This window comes from Meleagris gallopavo, chromosome 22 (genome assembly GCF_000146605.3).
Source record: "Meleagris gallopavo isolate NT-WF06-2002-E0010 breed Aviagen turkey brand Nicholas breeding stock chromosome 22, Turkey_5.1, whole genome shotgun sequence".
In the NCBI taxonomy this organism is placed as follows: Eukaryota; Metazoa; Chordata; class Aves; order Galliformes; family Phasianidae; genus Meleagris; species Meleagris gallopavo.
Window position 1 is genome coordinate 699066 of NC_015032.2, and position 23470 is coordinate 722535.

At 53.9% G+C, this 23470-nt stretch overlaps 1 protein-coding gene across 1 annotated transcript in view; it reads right to left on the reverse strand.

The window, feature by feature from the left end:
• Positions 1 to 79: 79 nt before the first annotated feature.
• LOC100539169 (chromodomain-helicase-DNA-binding protein 6) overlaps positions 80 to 23470 on the reverse strand; it is a 53264-nt gene continuing 29873 nt past the window's right edge. Inside the window, 15 exon segments of the mRNA XM_010722226.3 lie at positions 80 to 3526; positions 6679 to 6798; positions 8959 to 9150; positions 9685 to 10131; positions 10645 to 10851; positions 11129 to 11277; positions 11862 to 13412; positions 14528 to 14736; positions 16555 to 16774; positions 17508 to 17562; positions 18148 to 18208; positions 18480 to 18609; positions 18894 to 18997; positions 19830 to 19919; positions 20241 to 20400. Coding sequence (XP_010720528.2) covers positions 2636 to 3526; positions 6679 to 6798; positions 8959 to 9150; positions 9685 to 10131; positions 10645 to 10851; positions 11129 to 11277; positions 11862 to 13412; positions 14528 to 14736; positions 16555 to 16774; positions 17508 to 17562; positions 18148 to 18208; positions 18480 to 18609; positions 18894 to 18997; positions 19830 to 19919; positions 20241 to 20400 — 4586 coding nt within the window. The 3' untranslated portion in view covers positions 80 to 2635.

The window sequence follows — 23470 nt, forward strand, 5'->3', positions numbered from 1 at the left end:
ACCGCTCCGCTCTGGGAGCGCGACGGGCCTCGGCGCTCGTGCCGAGAGAAAGGCGAGGAACCGTTATCACTGAGTCAGGTGAATTAAACGTTCACATATATTTGCTGAAAAAAATTATATACATCTGTAGCAAGGCTCTGCCAAGTCTGAAAGATAAGCATCATCTAGTCACTAAATTAAAAAAATAAAAATCTGACCTTTAAATCTCTTTTTTTTTCTTTTTCTTTTTATCCATGTCCAAGAGCACAGACCGTTTATTTTGTTAGCACATTTGGTGGAGGATGGATGTTCGTGTGAGTATCCATGGAAACCGGCGACAATTTGGCATTTCTTTTGGATAGGATGGAAAATTATAAGAAGCCACTTAATGCCTTACAGCCTAAGGAATCCACAGAGTATATCGGGTTGCAAAAGGGTCACAAAGTAGCAGTCAAAGAGAAGCCTAAACACCCAGAGACTTAGCATACACATCTGATAATAAGAACAAGGTATAGAGCATGCCAGCTAATTAAATAAACGCCACTTAAAACCCTGTTCCTTATGAGTGTAACCCTGGAAAAACCATCCCGTGCGAGAAATGGACTCTGAAGAGATGTCTACATCCAGTCACAGTAAGGCTTTGAAGATATATGAAGTTTTATAGCATTTGTATTTTAAGGATTTAGGGCAAGTACATGTTCTTCTACTGAATAAAAAGAAAGTTAGTACTTAAAAGGTTCAAAAATATATCAATCGTGATTTTTTTTTTTACATAAATAAATTATATCGATTTTGGATTTAACAGCTGAGAAAACCCTTTCTGCTTCCACTGGAGGCAAAACTGAACAAAATGTTAGTTAAATAGAGATAGCAGCATTTCTAAGAAATCTGTCGATAGCGATACAGTATCTATGCTACGAGGAAGTTATTAAATAGAAGACATTTAATTGAGGGGAGTTGCATCGTGATTCGTTACAGACTTTAAAAAATCACCCAATCCAGGAATCTGGGAATACGTCCGTGAAAGAATGAACTTTTCAGCTCGTGGGTAACAGACTTCTTTGAGATGCTGATTTCAACATGTACACCATTTATCATTCCAAATGTATAAAAGACAATGACAAAAAAGAAAGCATAAATAAATAATGCAAACCGAAATAGTTATGCCAAAACATTTGGACCATCCGATAAATTAGCAAAACTGTAACAGAAAATAAGTAAAAAATACAGTAAATTGTGACGACCAGATGTGTGACCGGTGACTTGATGCTCCCAGCGCCCGCCGCGCTGACTTCAAGTCTCAAACCATGAGCTGCAAAGGAGAACGAGCCCAAGTGAAAGGGAAACGAAAGGAGTGAAGGGAAGGAGAAACGAAGGAGTCGCCTGTGGAGGTGTCTCAACACACACAGAATTTTGGGCACTGATTGCATTAAAACCTGTCCGTTTAAAACGCATACATCAAAATCATTTGCCGATGGGGGGGACTTGGAAATACTGTTCAACAGCACGTAGAGGAATGGAAAGAAGAAGCAAATGTGATCTCTTCACAGTCTACCACTAGGAAAGAAGATCAAACTCGAGCTTTGGAGATCCTGCGGTCCTTCTGCCCTCAGAGCAGCACAGCCTGCAGCCTCCCCTGCTCTGACAGACGCCGCATCTGAACATGGACTCCAATGGACAGCAACTCAAAAAGCCTCAGTGTTCATAAAAGAGCATTAAAATCAGTGTGGCCTGTTTGTGGCCTGAAAAAATAACGTTACAGCACTCCTAATGCCATAGATGAGGACTAACGCCGTAGATGAGAACGGGATTCTAGCGGGGCCATGGGGGAACTGGTAGCGATGGGTATACAGGAATCCCAAAAAGTCATGCAAGATGTGCAAAATGTTTTCAGCTCGGGCTGAAAAGCTCTCGTAACTATCGAGGAAAGGGCAACGAAAACTCCACTTAACGTAAAACCAAACTTTGGTTTGAAAAAATACAAAAGAATGCCTACGTAATATCGTCACTCACTGCTGTTTGTTTCCAAACCTTTGAGGTGGGGGTGATGGAGAAATTATACCACTACCAGTAATGTCTCTTTGTTTCAAAGAAATGAATATATGCATTTTCAATCATTAGGTATATACTTCTGTCTATACTACTATTCTAGTAACCATGATAAAATAGGGAAATATTTCAAATCAAAAATACACATCAGCACTTACTATAGCTGTGCTTTTTACCCCCAAATACAGGCTTTGTCACTCAGTGTCGCTGGAGAAAGAACCACCCCTGTCAGTGTGTAGACCAAGAGGTGAAAGCTTTGCTTTTGCTCTGTTTTCACTTCCTTTTCTTCTCAAATGTGTGAGCGGTTTGGGGGGTGCCCAAGAACTGGATTTGCTCGGCCGAGATGAATGACTGGAAAACAGAACGAGAATTCTGTGCCTCCCACACTAGCTAGACAACACTGTTTATCTAATAAAGTGGCAAGACCCTGCAACTATTAACATATAATATGTCACCATAGTTTTCTGACAGGGAGTTAGGTAGATAATATTACTCATGGAAACACAGGTTTATGAAGGTGGAGAGGGGTCAGGAGGATAAGTAACAAATAGGTATGGGATAAGAAACTTACAAGCCACAATCTTTTTTTTTCAATGAAACAAAAGTTCTAATTGGTATCATTAACTTCTTTGACCTCCTCCTCTGCTGGTACATCCTGCTCTTTCTCTGCTGGCAAAGGCGGTGTTTGCTCTGTACAGTTTTGACCGTTTGCAGCTTCTTTTTCGGGCAGCGAGACAGTTTCTGGTTCTGGGTTCGCTGCGTCCCCTTTCGCTTTCTTTCTCTTCCGCTTCTGACTCTCCAGGCTGGCTGCCTCCGCGTGCCTGGCCTGCTGCATGCCCGGCAGCGCCATGCCAATGCCAGGGGAGAGAAACATTGACGGATAGATCAGTCCGGGTGACATCCCTGGGATAAGAAACGGGTTAAAAGCTACAGGACTACTGGTAGTTATTGCAGATTCTGTCTGATTAGAAAATGAACTAGGGCCGGGCTTATCTTCAGAAAGAGTTTCTTTTTTCGCATCCTGGCTGCTCTGTTTATCCTCAGTAGCTTTCTCTGCGTTCGATGTACCACTTTTTGTTGTGCTTGTTAAGGAAGTCGGAGCAGTCGCGGTACAAGTCGTTGCCATGGGTGGGTTGAGAAGCCCTCCGACACCAAACATCTGCGGAACGGTGGCCATGCTTGGCAGCATCATGGGCAACATGCTCAGGGTGCTCTTCACGTCCTCGCCAGCTGGCACGGCTGCAAAACCCGCAGGGAAGCCGACCAGCCCGGTCAGGGGGATCCCTTGCATGTTTCTCATGTTCTGAAGTCCCACTAGGTCCATTCCGGCAATCAGTCCGTTCATGAACAATGGTCCCATTCCAGAAGAAGAATCTGCTACGATGCCGGGGCCTTTGATGAGCTCACTTCTGGGCCGCCTCCCCCTGCGGCGCGGCCCTGCGTCACGCAGCACCGGCTCAGTCAGCACACGGTTGAATTTGCTTTCTGGTAAGTAGCCCTAGGAACGAAACAGACACAACACAAAATGCCTCGTTACTGCATGAGAGGAAATGTGGCTTTCCCATACTCGCGTCTGCATCCCAGATGGTGTCGGCACGGAAACATTTGCTTACATGATTCTGGATATGGAATTTGAGAGTATGCGTGACTTTTCCCCAGGGGATGCTGCCAAGCGCAGAAACATCCTCAGTGTGCCCTGGCACAGTGCTGCAGTGCCAACGTGAGTGGGGGGGAGGAGGCAGCAGGGACAGCAGCCTTTGGCTCCTCCGAGCCCCTCCAGCTGCTCCCAAGGACTGGAACCCCTCCTAGCACAAGGAGCACCGGGGCAGCTCCACATCAGAGGCTTAAAGTTCCCTTCTGTCCCAGCTTTAGTCCTGGCTTCAGCAACAGCTGGACATGAGCTCTAAGGGCCAAATTTTCAGCTGCAGGAGACGCAGAGAGTGGGTGCATTGCTGAGCTCCATGAGCATTCACTGCAGGAACAGAGCCCAGCGACCACAGTGAGGGAGAAGACAGCCCACCTTTGTGGAGCAGTGCAGGGAGACACACAGCACAGCCTAGCAATCTATTTTTCAGCATTCTCATCACAAATATTTGAATGTTTTTTTTTGTGCCTTCCTCGAGCTTCAAAGACTTTTGTGCCTTTGAACAATTGCCAATAATAGATCTGCACGTGAGCTGTGCTTCCACTGACACCTCAAGTGCAGAACAAACCATTGGGGAAGTTTGCGCAGCCCAGCTGCTGCTCCAGGAGGAACAAGCAAGCACTGGTGCACATGGAAATCTGCACAGTAGCGCAGGTAGCTCAGGCACCACGGGGCAGCCTGCCCGACACCCAGCCCTGGTGCCCCACCAGCGGCCGTCCCTCTACATGCATGCACGGAGAGAGGCAGATAGGGCTGCTGAGCGCTATAGGCTGATACACAGCTCTACCTTAGGCAAAGTGGGGCAGCCTAGGGGGCATCCGCAGGAGCTGGAGGCAACGCGAGGCAGCTGACCGCACAGGGCACGCAGGCCAGCCTGGACGCAGAGTTGTGTTTTGGGACAGAGGCAGGACGTGCCAAATTGCCAGCACTCATTAAAAATGGATTTCAGAGTGGTATAAAACTCTAAGCCACCTGATCCCCCCTCTAGCCCCTGCTCAGCAAGGGTGCTGCAGGACGCAGCCCTGAAACAAAGAGCAGTGAGTGGGGCCTCTGGGAGCAGCCTGGAGGGATGCACATGGCTGCTGCCCCTCGCCAGGGCAGGACTGGTGGGCGAGTGCACTGGTAGGGCTCTGCTCCCCGCTGCCCCTGTCCTGCTGTTGTCCCAGCCCTTGGGCCCCCCAAGCTGCACACCCGACAGCAGGCACAAAGCTTGCAGGAGCTGATAAAAAGGCTTGGCCCAGGAAGTTGCTGGAAAATGTGACCCATGAGAAAGCACTGTGTGCAGCTCCTCCCCTGCGCGCAGGTGGATGACTGATGCGCTCCTGCTGGCCCAGCTGTCTCTTAGTCTCCCAGGCCTTTCAGGAAGGTTCTGCAATGGCTGCCCTGTCCTGCCATGCCCCTTCCCAGGGGCACTGAGCACCTCCTCTCCTGCTCAGCCACGATGCAGAGCCGTGGCTGTGCCCAACCTTCCTGTGCCGCTGGCCTCCAGCTGTGCCGTCCCAGAGAGGCCCTGCCCTGCAGCTCATGGGGCCTCACTGAAGAAAGGTGGTGGGGATGGGGAGGAGGAAGAAAAGATGATATGATACAGATTTCTCCAAAAGCTCTAACTTACTGAAAGCTTAACAATGTCAGCCCAGTCAGCTGCAACAGCATACTCCAAGTTTGCATCAAGCCACCTTGGCAATTCCTTCAATGCTGGTGCCGTGGCTCCCCCTAACTATAAAACATAGCAGAAGGATGACCTCTATTGCAGAAAGAGTTATGCAAAATAACACAAGAAATACGATTAAATGTCTAGGCAAACACACAGTTTAGGAGCATCTACCAGCCTCTGAAGGGGATGGTTGCTACACACCTGAGAGGCTCATGCAGGAGGTGGCCGAGCAGACAGAGGCCATCTTGGTCCTGTCCAAGCAGAGGGTGGACACCCTGAGGTGCTGATTAAGGTGCAGCTGGGAGCCAAGGCCAGGGTTTTCTGCTCACGGCTGTGGGCCAGTCCCTCCAGCCGTGCTGTGAATGGGATGACAGCATGTCCCCTGGCTCGCCATCCGGGGCTGTGGTTTGGCTGGGGCAGAGGCTTTTCCCTTGCTATGCCACTTGGCAGGACTCAGTATGGGACCAATGCTTCCAGCTACATCGCTCAGGGAGCAGAGGGCCAGCCCCTGTGCCCTGCCCCGCCACCCAGCACTGCCCTCCTGCCCACGAGTGTGCCATGGGGTGGGGACAGAGCATTTGTACGAGACACACTCAGAACTGGAGGAACCCACCCAACTCACCCAGGTCTCCAGCAGCCACTGCGGGTGTAACACAGAAACACAGGTGTGGCCAAATCGGTCTCCTTCTACCCTACCACTCCGCTTTGAGTTTAGAGGTGATTATGGCTACCTCACCTCGTGAAGCCTTGGGTGTGTTTAACAGCCACATTTGGGTGGAAAGTTCCCTGTCTTATTCAGAGAGGCTGACACCAGTGCACAAGCAGTGGGTAACTCCATACTCTCAACTCTAGCTGCTCGGTAAGCGCATCTCAGTAAGCAAGAGAAAGCACTGCAAGCCCCACACTCCCACACACCTCTCGCTCTGCAGGGTATCAGTGTGCTTCTGCTGCACCTCATAAGGAGGAGCAAAACAGAGACATTTGCAACACATGGGAATATTACAAGTTTTGGAATACTGCAGTGAGTTCAAAGGTAATGATTAGATCCAGAACAGGAACCAGCAGCCAGGGCTATGCTGACGGCAGCTCCCCACTAAAGGCTGTCACTGTGCTACTGCTGTGTTGGCGACCAGCCGCAGCAGTGAGCACCCAGCCCTTCGTGCTCAGCCAGTCACTTGTAGGTGTCTCCTCCGTCCCACATGCGTCACAGAATATCATACACCGAGTATGTATTCCAGACTTTTGCCCCATCCACATGGCTCCCTGGATTAAGATCCACCCCTGGCCTGCTCAGGTTCTGCTAAGTGCTTCAGGACACCGAGGGCAGAGCACAGAATAGACCTTCGCTTACCCTCCGTCCGGTACCCTTATGTACCACCGGCACCCGCTCCTCGCCCGTGAGTGCACTAATGTCCAATTTGCTGGGGTCCTTGCAGCGCTGCCTCCTCTGCTTGGGCTTGTCTGAAAAATTCTGGAGTGCAAACAACACAACGTTAATGAGAGCAGACAGCTTAATGAGCCTGGCTGGCTAGAAGCCCTGCGGAAGGATGACACAGATGAGCACTCAAAGGACAGGGATGCCCCTGCAGCCCTGGGCAGAAGCACTATGAGCAGCACACACAGCCTCCACCACCGGGCCCAATTTCAAATGAGCATTAATTGCTGTAGGTACAAAGGGACTTCTGGGCACCGCACTGACAGTGGCACCATTTCCTGGCTCCCCTCAGCCTGCTCCACACTCGTACACACACATCTGTAAGCGGGGTGCTCTGCTTCTCTGCAGCTTAGCCCATGCTTTGTTCTGTTGTATTTCAGCAGTTCCCACTGCACAGCTGCTGCACCCTGGTTGGGGTCCCAGCCCTTCAGGACCACAGTGCAGTTACAGCTGAGCTCTTGCACTCCCACTGCACACACCAAGCCCTGGGACACCCGTCAACGTGCAGGCACGGATATAGCATTATAACAAACTACTGCAGGCCCCGAGTCCCAGGAGTCAATGAAAAGAGAGCTGTTGGAGAGGGTGCAGAGGAGAGCCTCAGAGATGATCAAGGGCTGGAGCAGCTCCCCTACAAAGACAGGCTGAGGGAGCCGGGCTTGTTCAGCCTGGAGAAGAGAAGCTGCGGGGTGACCTCATTGCAGCCTTCAGTACCTAAAGGGAGCCCACAAACAGGAGGGGAATCAACTCTTTGAAAGGGTAGGTAACAGCAGGACAAGGGGAAATGGTTTGAAGTTGAGGGAGGGAAGATTTAGGTTGGATGTCAGGGGGAAGTTCTTTACAGCGGGAGTGGTGAGGTGCTGGAACAGCTGCCCAGAGAGGCTGTGGATGCCCCGTCCATCCCTGGAGGTGTTCAAGGCCGGGTTGGATGGGGAGCTGGGCAGCCTGGTGTGGTGTTAAATGGGGAGGTTGGTGGCCCTGTGTGTAGCAGGGGGGTTGGAGCTTCACGATCCTTGAGGTCCCTTCCAACCCTGGCCATTCTGTGATTCTGTGTAAAGGTCCTGAGCCTGGCTTGGCCTTTAACTCAACAGAGCTGCTCCAGAACCTCAAAGCAGCTTTCAAACTGATCTCTCAGAGACAGAACACCTGCCCTGAGGCAGGGAACCCCTCAGTGCTGACACAAAGCTTACTGGCAGCAGCAGGTCATTGGTGTGGCAGACGTGTGAGATCTGTAAGCCCCCCAGCAGGCCAGGGCAATGGGAAGTGGTGGAAAGGCAGCTCCACTGCTGCTCCATCAACAGACTGCTTCCTGCAGTGCTCCTGGTCTGGGGCACAGATCTTTGTGTGTCTCAGGGTCTTGAAAAGCAAGGGCCCTGCTGCTTGAGCTCCTCAGCTCTCAGGAGCCCCACACCCTGCCCAGCTTGCCCCTCCTCTATGCTCCTGCACACCAGCCCTGGGGAAGCCTTGCCTTAAGCACACACAGTCTTCTGTGACCAAGAAGCAGTCTATTATGTATGGCATCATATTTCTTCCTGCTCTGCTCTGCAGCCTGTGCCTTGCTTACCACATTGTCCCAGAAGCTGAACAGGCTGAAATCTGAGGAGCACCCTGTGAAACCAAGAGGCGGACGGATATCTATGAGACTGCAAGAAGAATCAGATAGGCCTCGTGTTCTGCTCAGCGCCACTGCACTCTGACTGTGCCTGCAGATATGTGCCCGCCGTGCAGTGCTTCCATTTTCAAAGCCAGGAACTCCGCTTTGCAGGGAACATGCTGTGTAGGGGCCTCGCCTAATGCAACAGCATAGCCTAAAATGATCCCAAGTGAAAGGGCTTTGAGCATCCCAAATGTCTTTTCCCATTTATCTCCTTACCCCTGCCACTTCTGGAAGACACCAGGGACTACAAACTCACGCTGCACATGTCTGATGCCCAGTCTGGAGCTGTAGAACGGACCTTGGGGCAGGGGCATGAAGCTGAGCAGGTGGGTTCTGGACTGCACAGAGAACCATGCCCATCCCCAAAGCGTGACCCAGGCCTGACAAACGCTGCCACCTGTGGCACAGGGAAAGGCACTACTCTTTGAGATACTTCATGGAGGCCTTGTATTTAAGAGCAACCACACTAAACCTAACACCAAAGGCAGCACACAAGGCAGACACAGAAACACACACATGCCACCAAAGGCCACCCTTACTGTGCCGAAGCTGGGAACGTCAAGCGTGTAGTCGGACTGCTGACGGAGCCAGTCGAGGAGACTCTTGTTGGGGACAGCCTTCTCAGCCTGGCTGCCTGCAGCTGGGACTGGCTGCGGAGTTGAGGTAGCAGCTGCCGGCCCATCTGGGAGGGGGCTGTTCTGGGGTGGCTGCAGCTGATCGTCCTGAATGTCCTGGAGCGAAGGGAGGAGCAGCCCGTCAGCAGCATGTAGTGATGCATCTGTCCTCACACAGATCCCAAAGCAGCTCAACTGCCACCACAGCATAGGCTGGTTTCTTCATCCCCATATTCCCTGCATCTGCTCCCTAACCCATCCCCCAGCGCATTCTGCTTCCACTCAGCTCCAGCACTGCCAGCATAGAGGGCAGAGAGCTGGGGGATGCTTCTGCATCTCACCTGCAAACACTCTCATGACTAGGAGAGCCACTTGCCCAACAGATCACTCCTACACACGGTCTGAGGGGACTGCTCTGGCTCCCAGTTTCCAGTCCTCAAGTGGATCCCAGGGGAGAAGCCTCTTGGCAACAGCTTAAATGCAGCCATGGACTTTTTATCATGTTCTCTAACAGCAAACACTCCACATCTGGAACAACTGCTTGTGATAATGCTTATCGGGGGCAGTAGAGCTTGCATAGGGGAGCTGGACCATGAGAAGAATTGTGCTGACTGCACAGGGGCCATGTGAAAGGAGGGAGTATCAGCTCACCTGCAGCCTGGTTGGAAGAGGCCTCTCCTTCAGGAAGATGAGATCCATCCCTTCTACATTTTTTCTCCTGCCCCGTCTCCTCCTCATGGCAGCATCGTCTCTTCGGAGGCTGCCATTTACAATTTGTCCTGTGACAGGATGGATTAACCCCGCCTGCAAAATGCCGGACAAGTCCATGCCCAGGGAGCCCTGGAGGGTGTTGACAGTCCCCAGCTTGGGCATGTTCGTGTTCAGAGGGAAAGGAGAGGAGTTCCCTGGGGATCCATCAGAGGCTCTGGACAGGTCCACAGCCGCATCACGCCAGCCGTTCAGCACAATGGGAGGATGAACATGGGCTGCTGCCAACTGCTCCAAGCTCCTCTGCTTGGCATCTCTCTCCAGCTCAAATTCATACAGCCGCCTGTGCTTCCGCTCATCTTTTGCAAAGGCAGGGTTCAGGAAGCCTTCCTGCATGGATCAGAGAGACAGAGCAGGTTATAGCTGCTGCTGCAGCGCCATGATTCCAGCAAACCAACATACAGAGCTAGCGGCCAGGCTGCCCTGCTCCCCTGCAGGATGTCCTTTCCCTGGGCACAGCACACCTCACCCTGTGTCAAGTGGTGCTGTTATACCCTCGGGCCAACACTGACTCTCACATGCTTCATATACTGCTGGGGCAGAGGTGGAGTCCCAGGTCAGCAGCTTCTTGCTCTGTGCCATGTCCATCAGTGGGAGATGAGAGAACAACAGGGCAGTGCCCTCTCCTGCACTCCTTCCTTCAGGACACTGGAGTAGCTGGGGGCTGGGAGCTCACCAGGAGTCCTCACCAGAGGGACTGAACAGCCCAAGCTGCATGTTATGCACCACAAGTGGCACCAAGAGGCAACGAAACCCCCACCTGGAGCAGGAAGCTACTGAGCACCTGGAGAAATGCTTCATCCCAGGGTCCTAAACCTGTCTTCCCCCAAGCATCCTGCTCACCTTTGGTACCTGTGAGATTAACACTCCATTGTTGAAGCTGGGATCGGGGGCTTCTGATTCAGCAAAGCTGTTCCTGCTGCCGGCATTGCTGGCCACGGCTGGGGCTGCCAGCAGGCTCTGGGTCTCGAACTGCTGGCTGGAGGATGGCCATTTGCCCTTCAGGATGGCGTGGCAGATGTTATCAATGCGGTTGATGATCACACGATCCTGCAAACAGGATTGGATGGGGGGATGCTGGGACTCCAATGACTTTAATTCATGTATGCCAACTCAGGATTAAAGATAAACCCAATCCTTGTGTCCCAGCTCAGCAGCAAACTGCTGTGGGGTAGCCACAGCCATGGCCTGGTGAGAGCACCGAGCACAGCGTCCATTGGGAGCCATGTGCAGAGGAGCAGGAGGAAGCAGAGCTGGGGCTGTGACCCACTGCCCGTCAGGACAAGGCAGTAACATCCACAATAGAAAGTATTCATCTTCAACTCACCTTAGGCCACTCGGAGAAGGAGTAAAGCGTCTTTTCCTGCAGCAGCTGGGCGATGGTTGGTGCCCGGGCATCCTGCAGGTCATCAATCTCCCCAGGCAGGACAGAAGCTGAACTCTTGCTCTCTTCCTCCAAATATTTCTCCGGGCCATCTGAGAAAGCAACAGAACAGAGCCCATCATCATACTCCCTCCCTTACCCCTCAGGGTGGCAGCACTTCCTCTCCCCTTCCCACCCTGGTGCCCAGCAGGTCCCCAACAGATCCCACTCCCCAGCCACCCACCAAGAAACACAGCAGTCCTGGGCCAGGAGCAGGCAGCCCACACCACAGAGGAGTGGGTGGCTGGGCACTGCCCTGAGCTGAATTCTGGGCTTTTATTACAGTGTCCCCATACTTTCCCCAGGGCACAGCTGGAGCCCTGGTGGGTGAGGAGAAGGGCAGGGGCAGAGCTGCCCACCAGAGAGTGCTCTGGGCTGGGAAGGGAAAGGTGGGGGCATCCCATGGATGCACCCAGGGCAGAAGGGCTGCTGGGGTCCTGGCAAGCCCAACTAGCAACCAGTCACCAACTCTTTGCTCCTGGTCACATTGGCCAGAGGTGACCTGCAGGGGTGGTAGCTGTCCCAGGAGGTTGGGCAGCCCCTTGGCTCTGGCTCAGCACTGGGGACAGCAGGTCCCACTCGTCCCAGCTGCAACGGAGGAGGGGACTGTAAGCCAGCAGGAGTTCTCAGATTGTACCTTGATTCTGGCTGTTGCCAGTTTTCTCCTCCTCATCTCTGATCTCACACTCCTCTTGCTTCACCCCCGGAGGCTCAGGGTGCAGGGCCTCCCTGCAGCCTGCCTGCCCCTCGGCCTCTTGGCCCCAGGCTTCTCCCCCGGCATGGAGGGGCTGTGTCCCCAGAGCCCCCAACGGAGGGGCAGGCAGGCTGAAAGGCCGGCTCTGAGACTGGCCTGGCAAGTGCTGCAGGGTGTTCTCCTCATCCAGGCTGTGGTCTTCCCTGCCCTCTGGCCCAGGCTCCGCGGGCACTTCGAGCGTCCCCAGCTCCAGGGACCCTCTTTCACTGTTCACATCTTCAGGACAAACGTCCTCATGCGTGGGGAGGCCAGGGCTCTGCTCCTCACCCTCCAGTTCGTCACAACTGGCCCTGGCCCTTGGACCACTCAAGCCTTCTGCAATATCTGCTGCCACCTCTGAGTTATCATCGTCCTCTTCCTCCTCATCTTCCTCACTGTGGCTCTGACTTGGACCTGCTTTTGCCTCCATTCCTTTCTCCTGCAGCAGATTAATGAACCTCTGCTCAGGAGGAACCTTCATGTCATAGTTGTGAAGGCTGGGACTGTACAGCCCCACGCTTATGACCCCTTCCATGGCACGGTGCTCAGGCAGCACTGGCGCAGGGCTGCCGAGGTCTCTCTTCTGCTGCACGGCCTCACAGAGCTCTGCTGGGACGCTCCGCAAAGGGTCACTTTCAAGAGTAGAAGGTGAAGGCTCAGCTTCTTCATTCTGACAGTCCATTTGGTCACAGCCCACCTGCAAACCCTCCAGGAAGGAAGCCTCTCTCATGGCCTCTGCGTCACAGCTGGATGGATCCTCGTCCCCCTCTAGCTTGCCCTCAGACAGTTTAGCAATGCTGCTTCCAACATCTGTGCAGGTCGGGCTGTCTCGGGCGAGGGAGCTCTGTTCACTGTTGCAGACCTTCTCGTCATACATCATGCACATCAGCGAGTCCGGCAGCGAGCTCTCATCATAGTTACTGGAAATGATGTCCCGAACTTTAGACATGAATGTTTCACAGTTTGCATCCGGCGGGCTGCCCCCAGCCTGGGACATGGTGCTGTCAGTGTTTTCCAGCTTGATCTGACTCTCAGTCTCATTCTCCAGGGATTCACAAGTCCGATCTACCTGGCTATACAGAGGGGAACTGTAGAGTTTGGAGTTAGTCTGGTACAGGCAGCACAGAGTTTCCGAGCCTGGGATCCCTGTTCTTTTATGCTGGGCGTAGTTCCTGTACGCATCTAAAAAAGACAGCTGCGGGTCATTCATGATGTAGTAGTCTGTGCGATTCAGGCCGTGCTTGGCGGTGCCGATCAGCAGGTCCCGGTCGTGTTTGCCACACTCCCACCACACGGGCAGGTAGAGGCTGGGCCGGCACAGCTTGAGCCGCTCGTGGAGCTGTGGACACCTCAGCACCTGCTCGCGCACCTTACGCAGCAGCTCAATGCGGTACAGGGTTCTGGCAGCGCGCTCCTCCGTGATGGGCTCCACATAGATGTCGGGATCTGGGGGACCTACAGCAGGGACAGAAGGCCCTATTAGACAGACTGACGAGGGCTGCACAGAAGCCGGGTGAGTTTTCTGCTGGGGAGGCGGGGGCAGGGCAGTGCTGGAAGCTACCGCTGAGACTGAGTTTCCCAGTGCCACCACCTCCCACTCATGTGTGACCAAACGCTCGCACTGGAGCACGCTTTCTTGAGCTGGTCAGCTGGGCCAAGAGCAGCACTTGGCTGCAGAAGGTTCGGTGCCTTGCCCGAGCTTTGCCCATCAGAGCCAGCGGTGCTGGGGCCGCAGGGAGCTGCCATCAGGGCTCCCTGAGGTGTGATTCTGGGGCAGCCCTGCAGCAGCTTCTCAGAGAAGGGAGTCCTTCAACTCATGCAAGCTCTTTTGATGAGGAACACCTATACACCCATACCTAAGGCATTAACACACATCTCTAAGGAGCTCTGCACAAGACTGGTCCTCCTGGCAGGTCTGAGACAAGATCCTTCCTGCTTCTGTTCAAAGCAAATGACTTTGTGCTTAAGTAGCACTCACGCAGCTTTGCATCTGCCATGTCCTGCATGAACCAATGTGCTGGGGCTCTGCTGGGTGCTCCCAGAAAGCAGATGCCCAGTGTGTTGGCCAGGCTTCCCAAGCCTCCCATGCTACCTTCAGACCCCTTCTGCCCTGCAGGAGAGCTCTTCAGACAGCTGGGCATCAGTGCAGGCACAACACAGGCTCTGTACAGTGCCAGCAGGGGAGTGTTAAGGCAGAAAGCAGCAACACATACTGCACAAACAAACCCCAGCTTCAGTGTGGAGGAGGTGTGAACTGCTGCTTTTCTGCTTCTCTTCCCTCACATCAGAAGATCACCTGCCTTGGATAAAATTAGTTGAGATTTCATGGGAGAATTCCATGAATTGTGTGAGAACAGGGGCTAAACACTGTGCCGCAGTGCTGCTTTCCTGTTACACCTGAGAGGCAGCCAAAAATGCAGGTGTCTGCAAGCCCATACCCTGGCTGGTGTCTTGCTGCCTCCTACTCTCCATGAAACTCCTCCCTTACTCTGCTGCTCTATGAGAGCAGTGCAACCATTTCTCGCCCACAGCTACGTGATTCTATGAAAGGCCACGCAATTTTCACTTACCATCTTCTTTCCACAGTGGGAGACCACAGACATTCTTGCACATGGCCACAAAGCTGTAGAAATACTTTTCTAAGCTCTCATCTGTTTTCTTCTCCAAACGAGAGATGGCTCGGAACTGGGTCCAGTCAAAGGTCTTTTTCTCCTGGTCATAGATGACCCCGAAGGAAGAGACGGTGCGGTAAAAATCTGCCTGCTCCCTCCTTGTCCACCTGTGGGGCAGAGGAGACACGTGAGCACCACTGACACGTGCTGGTGCCAACAAGGACAAGACAGAAGGCAGAGAGGCTCGGAACAGGTTATCAGTTACTGCCCACCAGTTCTGGGGGAGCTGCAGGAGGAGCACCATCACCTGAGGCCCTAAGGTGCACAGCGAGGAGGAGTGAAGGCCATGGGCTCTCTAGCTCTTGGCTCACTGCAATGTCCAAAACCCCATGCAGCTCCTGGCTGTGCTGCCAATGGAGGGCAAGCTCCATCAGCTTCTGTGGATGCACAAAGCTATTGTATCGACTTGCTTTCTGCCAAATGGAGCTCAGTCTCATCACCTCCACAGAAAACTCAATTCTAGTCCCAGCAGTTTGCAAAGTTCTCATCCATCCACTTCAGGAGGTGCGCTGGGACTGGGGCTCACTGCCACAAGGCTCCTACTAACAAATGCCTGCCCCTCTGATCAGAGGAGTCAGCAGGACTCTTGGTGACAAGGCAGGTGTCACCCGCTCACCATTGAAGGAAAGCAGCCCTAGAGATGAGTTTTTATGCTGCAGTACAGTTAAAGCATCATTTTCACCTTGCCTCAGACTCTCTGAGCTTTTATCCCATAGGGATCACACAAGAGAACAATCCAGGATAGAAATGGTGAAGAGTGCATGGGGTACAAGGAGCCCTGGGCAAACAGCAGAGAAATGTGGGCTACAGAGAAGAAGTCAGGGAATAAACTTAGGGCCAGAGCAGAAGTAGGTGAGTGCCCCATGCAAAAGAAATCTTGAAGTCAAATCTGAACTCAAGAATGCATCCCTGTGCCAGCAGCTGCAAGCCACTGGAACACATCAAGGGAGAGCAGACAGGGCAACAGCACCCACAGCACTCCAAACCCAACCCAGTACACCCAGACCAGCATTTCCACCCCTCCTCCCACAGTTGAGTCTTCTGCAGTGATATTTCATTCCAAAAAGAAGAATAACATGAAGGATAAAAAAATGAACGATCCAAACCAACGAGCCAAAGCAGAGCTTATTACAAGGCTTCCAGTTGAAGGGACACACCTGTGAGGAGACCAAAAAAGAGGCCCATAGGGATAGAGTACAGGAAATATTTGGCTGCTGTGGCATCTACAGCATAACCACGTCGTGACCTCTGTGATAAACAGAGCTCTAGGGAAGGTCAGTGGGCTGGAGCAGCTTCCATACAACCACGGAGTGAGCAAGGAGGGATGCTGAGGCTCCAGTAACACTATCCTCAAAAGACAAATGTGTCAGACCTCTCCATGACATAGGAAGGAGCAGTAGATGTGCTCAAAATGGGCAAAAGGGGAAGCTGGGTGAGGCGATGGTCTCACCATTTGCTGGAGCGCAATGGAATGGGAACACACGGCAGTTAGCCACCAGCAGCCTCCAGCAGCTACTAGCAGGAAGCTAATGCAGGCAGGAGGGCTGGGCAGACTGGGCAGGCCGATGGTGCTCATCCGTCACCCCTCACCCACGATGAGCTCTGAGCACACAGCTCTGCTCAGCGACACTCTGCTGAGGGCTGGAGGTGGATCAGATGCTGGATTTGATCCTGATGGGATATTCTCTGCTTGCTTTCGTGCTGCCAACAGCCATTACTTGCAAACCACAGTGGGCCACTCCCTGGGCTGGACTGGTGGCCAGGCCTCGGGGGTCCCCCAGTGCTGAGAATGGTGCAGGAAGGAGGCATGTGCCTCTGCTGCAGGCAGCTGGCTGCAGGGACAGTGGCTGCTGGGGAGAAGGGACTTCACCAGGCCAAAACCAGCTGTGAAAAGGACCCGCCACTTGGACTTGCTGCTCTATTACCTTTTCTGCATCTCTTTGTTCACCGAGTCCATCTCAGAGGCTCTCCGGAACACCTCATCTTGCAGCCAGTATCCATGGTTACCAGGCACCAGCATCTCGCTGCGCGCAGGCAACTCTTTGCGGTTGCAGCGCTGGTAGACAGTGACGAGGCGCCGCAGCCTGGCTGTGAGGGCAGACGAGACAGGCCAGCAGGATCTGTCTGAGTCGGAGCCATCCTGGGCTTCAAACATCAGCAAGGACATCAGTATTTTAACGCACGCTGCAGAGCCCCAGGGCCGCGCGCTGCCGCCTGCCTCCGAGAGCTTCCTCCCACCTTCCCCTCGTGTGGCTGGGAAAGAGGGGCTGCCTGTGGTGGCCACCCCTGGGCCTGTGCACCCCAAAAGCTGCTGGCTCACACCCCGACCAGGTCTTTCAGAGCGCCCAACGGCAGAGACTGGGGTAGAAACAACGGCTCTGGGCCAAGCAGCCTCCAGGACTCACTCTGTCCTGCCTGCCCTGCAGAGGGGCTGGCAGCTCACAGCACCAACAGCAGAGACCCCACACGCTCATCTCATGCCCACAGCTGACTTCAGTACTGCTCTTTTTCAGGATGCTGCCTGCCCTGCCACAGGACCCATCCCTGGGTTGTGCATGACTCAGTTCTCAGAGCACATTTGTGCTCTCACCCCAGAAATGCTCTTGCCATCACTGTACTGGGCTACAGCAAAGCCAAGCCAGACATTTCTCCTACAGCCAGCAGGACAGTGTGCCAAACAGGCTTTCTGCAAGCCTCCTCTGCCCTTCAGCAGAGCCAGGGGGGAGTGCTGGGTAAGCACTGCTGCCCAGGTTATGCTTTCAGCCATAAGCACAGACCCAACCCCTCCCTGCCCTCAGCAGCTCCATGTCATTGCTCTGGCCTTCCTGTGCCAGTCCCTGGGCAGCACTGTGCCATGCTGTGGGAGATTCAGCCTCACCTGCCGATGGCTCATCCCGCTTCTCGCCGGCTTCACCTGCCCCAGCAGCCACGTCCTGCAGAAAGAAACCATCAGAGGAACCGCTGCTGAGCTGCACAGGAGATCATGCTGCCCAGCCCTTACTCCATGGCCCTGGCAGGGACTGGGCCACAGGACCACGCATCCTTGCAAGCAGCCCTCAGCACATGGGAGCAGAGCAGTACAGACAGCAGAGCTGACAGCTCAAGCATGCAGCGTTGTCTCCTCTGGGCCCCACCACAATGAATTGGGCCATAGCAGCACTGACAGCACCACACAAATGCCACACCCTCATGGGCTGCCTGATCCACCGCTTGTCATCCTGGCTCCTCTGCCAATGTCCTTTATGGCTGCTGAAGCCAAGTGTGAGAGCCTCCCGGCCCCCGACATCCCTCTGCTCCCTGTGAGGTGGATGCTGTCCAGGTCAGCAAGAAAAAGCCATGTTCCAACAAGCAGAAGTGGCAAGGGCCAGAGACTATGCTTGGCAAGGCAGCAACTGCACAGAACAGGAATGCAGGCAGCACTGCTCCCCTGTGCTCCATAGCAGAGTTGAGCCACGTTTGCAGCACCGGGCAGGACAGCAGGCCTGGCAGCAGCATCCATCACTGCCAATCCCACTCACCTCCTGCTTTGGCAGCCCCTCCAGCTTTTCTCCACTGCTTTCTTCCTTTTCCATGGTGCCCCTGGATGAGACAGAGAATTAGTCCCTCATAGTGAGATGCCACTTCGCTTGCAGTGCCAGCAGTACAGCCAGCAGTTCCAGTCCTCTGCCCTACAGCACGGAGCAGCTCCCACCTGTGCTCTCCATTGCCTGTCATGCTCCCATCCACATTGCTTCCTTCTCCCCTCACTGCCCTCCATAAGCACAGCTCACTCCTTAACACCAACCAACTTCTCACAAGGACCCAGGAGCTCTGCAAAGCACCCAAGGCCTCGGCTCCATCCCCTGCCCACCTTTCAGCAGTGTCCTGAGCCCCGTCGCTGATGCCCTGCTCTGCAGAAAGCAGCTTCTCATCAGGCATGCCCACCTTCTCCAGGAAGCACAGCGCTGGGTCTGCCCGCATGGCATTGTACCTCTCATAACCTGCCAAAGCCACCAGGGAGGAGAAAGACAGGGTGAGGGCAGGCCTGAGCCTTGCTCTGGTGAACCTCCTGCTGTACATCTAGGAAAGAGCTGCCTTGACCCCGCAAAGCTGCAGGTGACTGGAAAGAGCTGTTCTGGCCCTGCACAGCTGCACTGCACGGCTGCAGCTCTGCCCCTTACATGGATGTGGGAGCACACAAACCACATCCACTTCAAGTCCTGTGGCTCTGGCCTGCTGCTCCCTCTTACCCGTTGCCCATCTCCCACACAAGCCGGCAACATACCGTGCTTGAAGACACCGATGAGCAAAGATTTATCAGCTTCAGCGTTCCACCAGTCCACTGGGATCTCCACGTAGTCGATGTCTGGCAGCAGCACATCCAGCTCTCTGCAGCAGACAAGTGTAAGCACTCCTCTTGCAGCCTCACCAGGCACGGCAGCGTGCCAGAGGCTGAGGGACAGGGGCAGGGGAAGGCCAGAGCTGGAGACAGCTAGGAGTGCAGGGCTGGCCTGACACGTCTCCCTGGAGAGAGCTGGGTCTGCTCCACTGCACCCACTGCATTTCCTGTGCTGTTTCTCCAAAGACCGCACAGCCTTCCCACTCGAGCAACATCAGGGGACAAGAGCTCCTGTCTGCTGGGAGGAAGCACTGCAAGCCAGCCAGACCCACAGGAGCAGCACAGCTGGTAGGCTGGGGTGCAGCATTCCCTCCACACAAACTTGTGCTGATGGAGCTGGGCTGGCACCAACCATCCTGGGGAAGGCGGCAGCCCCTCCTCTAGGAAATTCAGCTGAGTATTCCATGCCTCTTTCTGAAGCACTAAGAGCTGACAGTGGGTAGGTCAGGAGCTGGGTGGCATTAGCAGAGCCCCTTTGTCCTCATCATGGGGAAGGGACACAGGTCCCAGCAGTGGGGCACACTCTGCTCTGAGGCCCGGCCCTGGGAAGTGGGTGCAGTCCCTGCAGGCTCTTCCTTTGGGCCTGAAGGCCAATTCATCACGCAGCAGACAGAGATTTTCCTCCGGGATGGCACTGCAGCCTCAGAGCTGCCACAGCCCCTGCTCACACACAGCCACCACCAAAAGGTGCAGCTTTGTCTGGTGATGGGGCTGCAGCGCCTGGCTCACCCGGCCTGGCTGGGCCAGACTGACAGTGACACTGCTCAAGCACCACTACTGTCACCATGAGAAGCAATGCTGGGGTTCACCTGAAGTTCCTACCTGGCAGGAGTGCCCTCGAAGGCTTTGTCAGCGGCCTCCCCAAGCACCTCAGCCTTCAGGTAGTACAGCATCCGCACTCGCAACAGAACCCTGTTCTCGGGCACACAGAGAACACACATTCACATGCAGGTACTCAGAACTCTCACTGGAGCACCTACAGAGGGATGCCGTGAAGGTCTTGAGGGCAGTGAAAGCTGTCCCATGTCATGTTCCCACATGGGAGGACTCACTCTCTGAATGCTATCTGACTCCCTGTAGGGTGTGCAGCTTGACGGCTGCTTCCTGGAACACCGCTCCAGCCTTGTCAGCAGGAGTAGCACCAAAGCATGATGCTCTGCATGGGCTGAGCCCCCCATGGCTCACTCCCACCCCCTTGATACCCCACAAGCTGTCACGGGCTCCTACACTCACTTGTTGCAGTGCTGTTTGAGGTGCTTCTTGTAGCTGTCATCATGCAGGACCACCTCAGGATTGCACGTAGCAAGCCAGTCTGCGTTCTTTATCTCAGGAAGTAGCATTTGGTTCTTTGTCTTCTTCCCCTTCCTGCCTCTGGGCACTGGTGCTGACAAACCTGTAACAGCAAGTGGCAGCAAGTGAGCACCATGGGCACTGAGGGCCAGGCCAGGCACCTTCAGCACAGCCGTGTCAAGGCAGCATGACTGGGAGCTGAAGGAGGCCCTGCACAGCTGCGGGCTGCAGGCTGCAAGCCAGGGTTGCAGAGATAAGTATGTGTTCAGGTTATAAAATGCTGCCACTGAACAGCAGAGGTATGTGGTGGGGTCATCACCCTTCTTGCATCCCAGTAAGGCTGGCAGCTGTGGGGCAGGCATTGTGCAGCACACTTCAAAGCCTCATCTGTAGCTCTTCAGATCACCTCCAACACAGAGCTGGGAGCATCACACCCATATCTGAGATCTCTGTGCCCACAGCTAGAGAGACAAGTGTGGCCGCACAGCTTGAAAGGTGTTGTAAGAAGGTAAAAGGGATGGACTGGAAAGAAGGACTGGGCTGGGAAAAATCGCAGGATTCATTCCTCTGTCACTGCAACAGCTCTGATAAAGTTATCAGTCAGCATTGCATCGGGAGAGGAAAGATCTTAAGAAAACAGGCTGTTGCTTTTTGATAACACTACAGGGCTGTCTGATAAAGCCAACAAGCAGCACTCTGACACTCTGCTTAACATGATGTGCCATTTCTGTTTAGCACTTGCATCACATGGGATAGACGTGGCACATCTCAGATGGATCAAAGCTGACAGATCTCAGGGGGTTTGTAACGTCTTCACTCAGCCCAACAGAGGTGAAGGAGCTGCCAATGAAGCTCACGGGGTAAACCTAGAGCATGGGAGACTCAATCTCCTAGAAGAATGTGGGGACACCACAGAAACGGTGCAGTGTTGAGCCCAAGGGATAACAGGATCCCTTGATATACGTAGAAAATATCAAATGAACCTCAGCCCTGCTCTCAGAGCCTGTCCTGGCCAACACTGCCTCTGAAGCTCACCCTCCAGGGACTACAGAGAAATTCTGGACAAGAGTTCAAGTAAGAGGCTTCCACATGATCAAAGCCCAGAAAATAATCCTGATGATACGATCTTTTGGGGTTGTTTCCCATTCCGTCCATCAGAAGGAGGGCTATGTGGGAACCAGATCACAGCAGGTGGTATTTGCACTTGGCAAACATACTGAATGAGAAAGCAATGCAGTTCCATCTGGCTGACAAAGATAAAGTGAGATCCTGCGGCTGGAGCTGAAAAACACATTTTCAACCTTGAAATAACATGTGAATTCGGAGCAGAGCACGGGAATGATGCCCAGCGAGGTCACTATTGTTTGGAGTATTCCAAGAGAGATGAGTTGCACTGTGCACAGCCACTTCCCAGGCAGCGTCCTGCTGATGTCCTCTCCTGCATATATGCACACAGAGGGGAAAGAAAAGCCTCAGTGCTGCTGCTGCAGCCATCTGTCTGGGACACTGGGCAGAACAGACAGCATCACGGTGCCCTCAACACCTGCACAGTGCTTGCAGCTCCATGACACAAAGACGGCTCCAGCTCAGGCAGCTGTGGTCACCAGGCTCTGCCCCCAGCACCAATTTGGCATCACAAAGTCTGGGCAAACACTGCCTTCCTCACAGCTCAGCCCCATGCCAGGATGGCCAGCAGGAGCCTGCCGGGCCCAGCAGAGCTCTGAGCAGGGCTGGCTGCAGCTCCCACTCACCCCTTCACAGTCACCCTGACACAGGATTGAGGATCCAGGAGGCACGTGCAAGAGCTGGAGGTTTTCTGTTGCTTTCTGCACATCAGAAGTGCCTGGAGCATGTACTGCCTCATCAGCTCTGCATCCAGGAGAGCTCTGGTTCCCTGGTGAGCCATGGCAGCACCTGCTGTGTGCCTGCTCTGCACTGGAGGGCTCTGCTCTCCTCCAGCCCCTGACTTTAGACTAGATGGTTCTGTCAACCCCCTGGCCAAAACAACAGTGGGGTTGCATAGCTGAGAAAAGCCATTCTGAAAAGCTGACAGAGAAGCTCCAGGTTGCTTCTCTGTGCTAAATATCCAAATGCAAGGGCTACAGTGCTGCTTTTTGCAGTAAAGCATTACTGATCCTTCACTCAAACGCTGCTTGTTTGCTACTTGGCACTACTTACACCAAGCCATTCATTTCAGCCAATTCATTTCTTCCTTTTGCTCTGCCCCCCACAGGGCTCTCAGGCTCAGACCAACTGCTCTGTGCAGGGCTGCATGGCAGAGCAGGAGGGAGCCCTGCCAGCAGCTCCCGCTGAAGGAAGCAACAGGAGGAAGCCCCTGAAGGCCACATGCGCAGACCTCATGCTGTAAAGCCAGTCAGACATTTCCAGACAGAAGGAAACAGTTGTGCTGGGTCTTGAGACTGCACCATGGTGTTTGAGCACCATGTCATGCTCAGCACATCCTTGGGGCTCAGTGACAGCCCTGCATGCCACTGTCTTCAAACAGGAGCCTCAGATTTCAGCCTGTCTCAGTGGTGCCAAAAGCAGGCTGGGGAGACCCAGCCTCCTCACTCCTCACTGTGTGCCCCACAGGTAGCACACAGCCGTGGGACTTATCACCCCAAGAGAGCACTAAGGGCTCCCCCACAGCTCCCCAAGGGCTCCAGCCCAACTCACCTGTCCTGAAAGCTGTGTGATGCAGGAATGATTCTGCCTGGTGCAAAGTCCTCTGACACAGAACGGGCACACGTGTCCCAGGCTGCAACCCTCCAGCTGGCCCAAGGAGCCAGCACAAGCTTCATACCAGGAAAGAGAAAGGCCACTGTGGCTGCGTGATGGCACTTTGCTGTGCTGCAAGGGACTCCTACAGAGAGCTGATGCTGCAACACAGGCACGGGGAAAGTCTGCAGAGCCACATTCCCCTGGGAGTCAGAGGGGCAGCGGGAGAGTAGAGCAAGGAAAGGCTCTGCTGGACCCCATCAGAAGCTGAGGACACATAGGAAGCCTCAGCCCAATGGAATCCAGATGCAATTATAATCTGAACACATGGGGTGATATGTGGGGTATTCAGAGTTCATATATACAAGCACTAGTCCTTTCAACAGGGAGGGTGTAGCCAAACTTGAGATAAGGGGTCCTGCAACACCTCAGCAGGATTCTACACTGCAGCATCC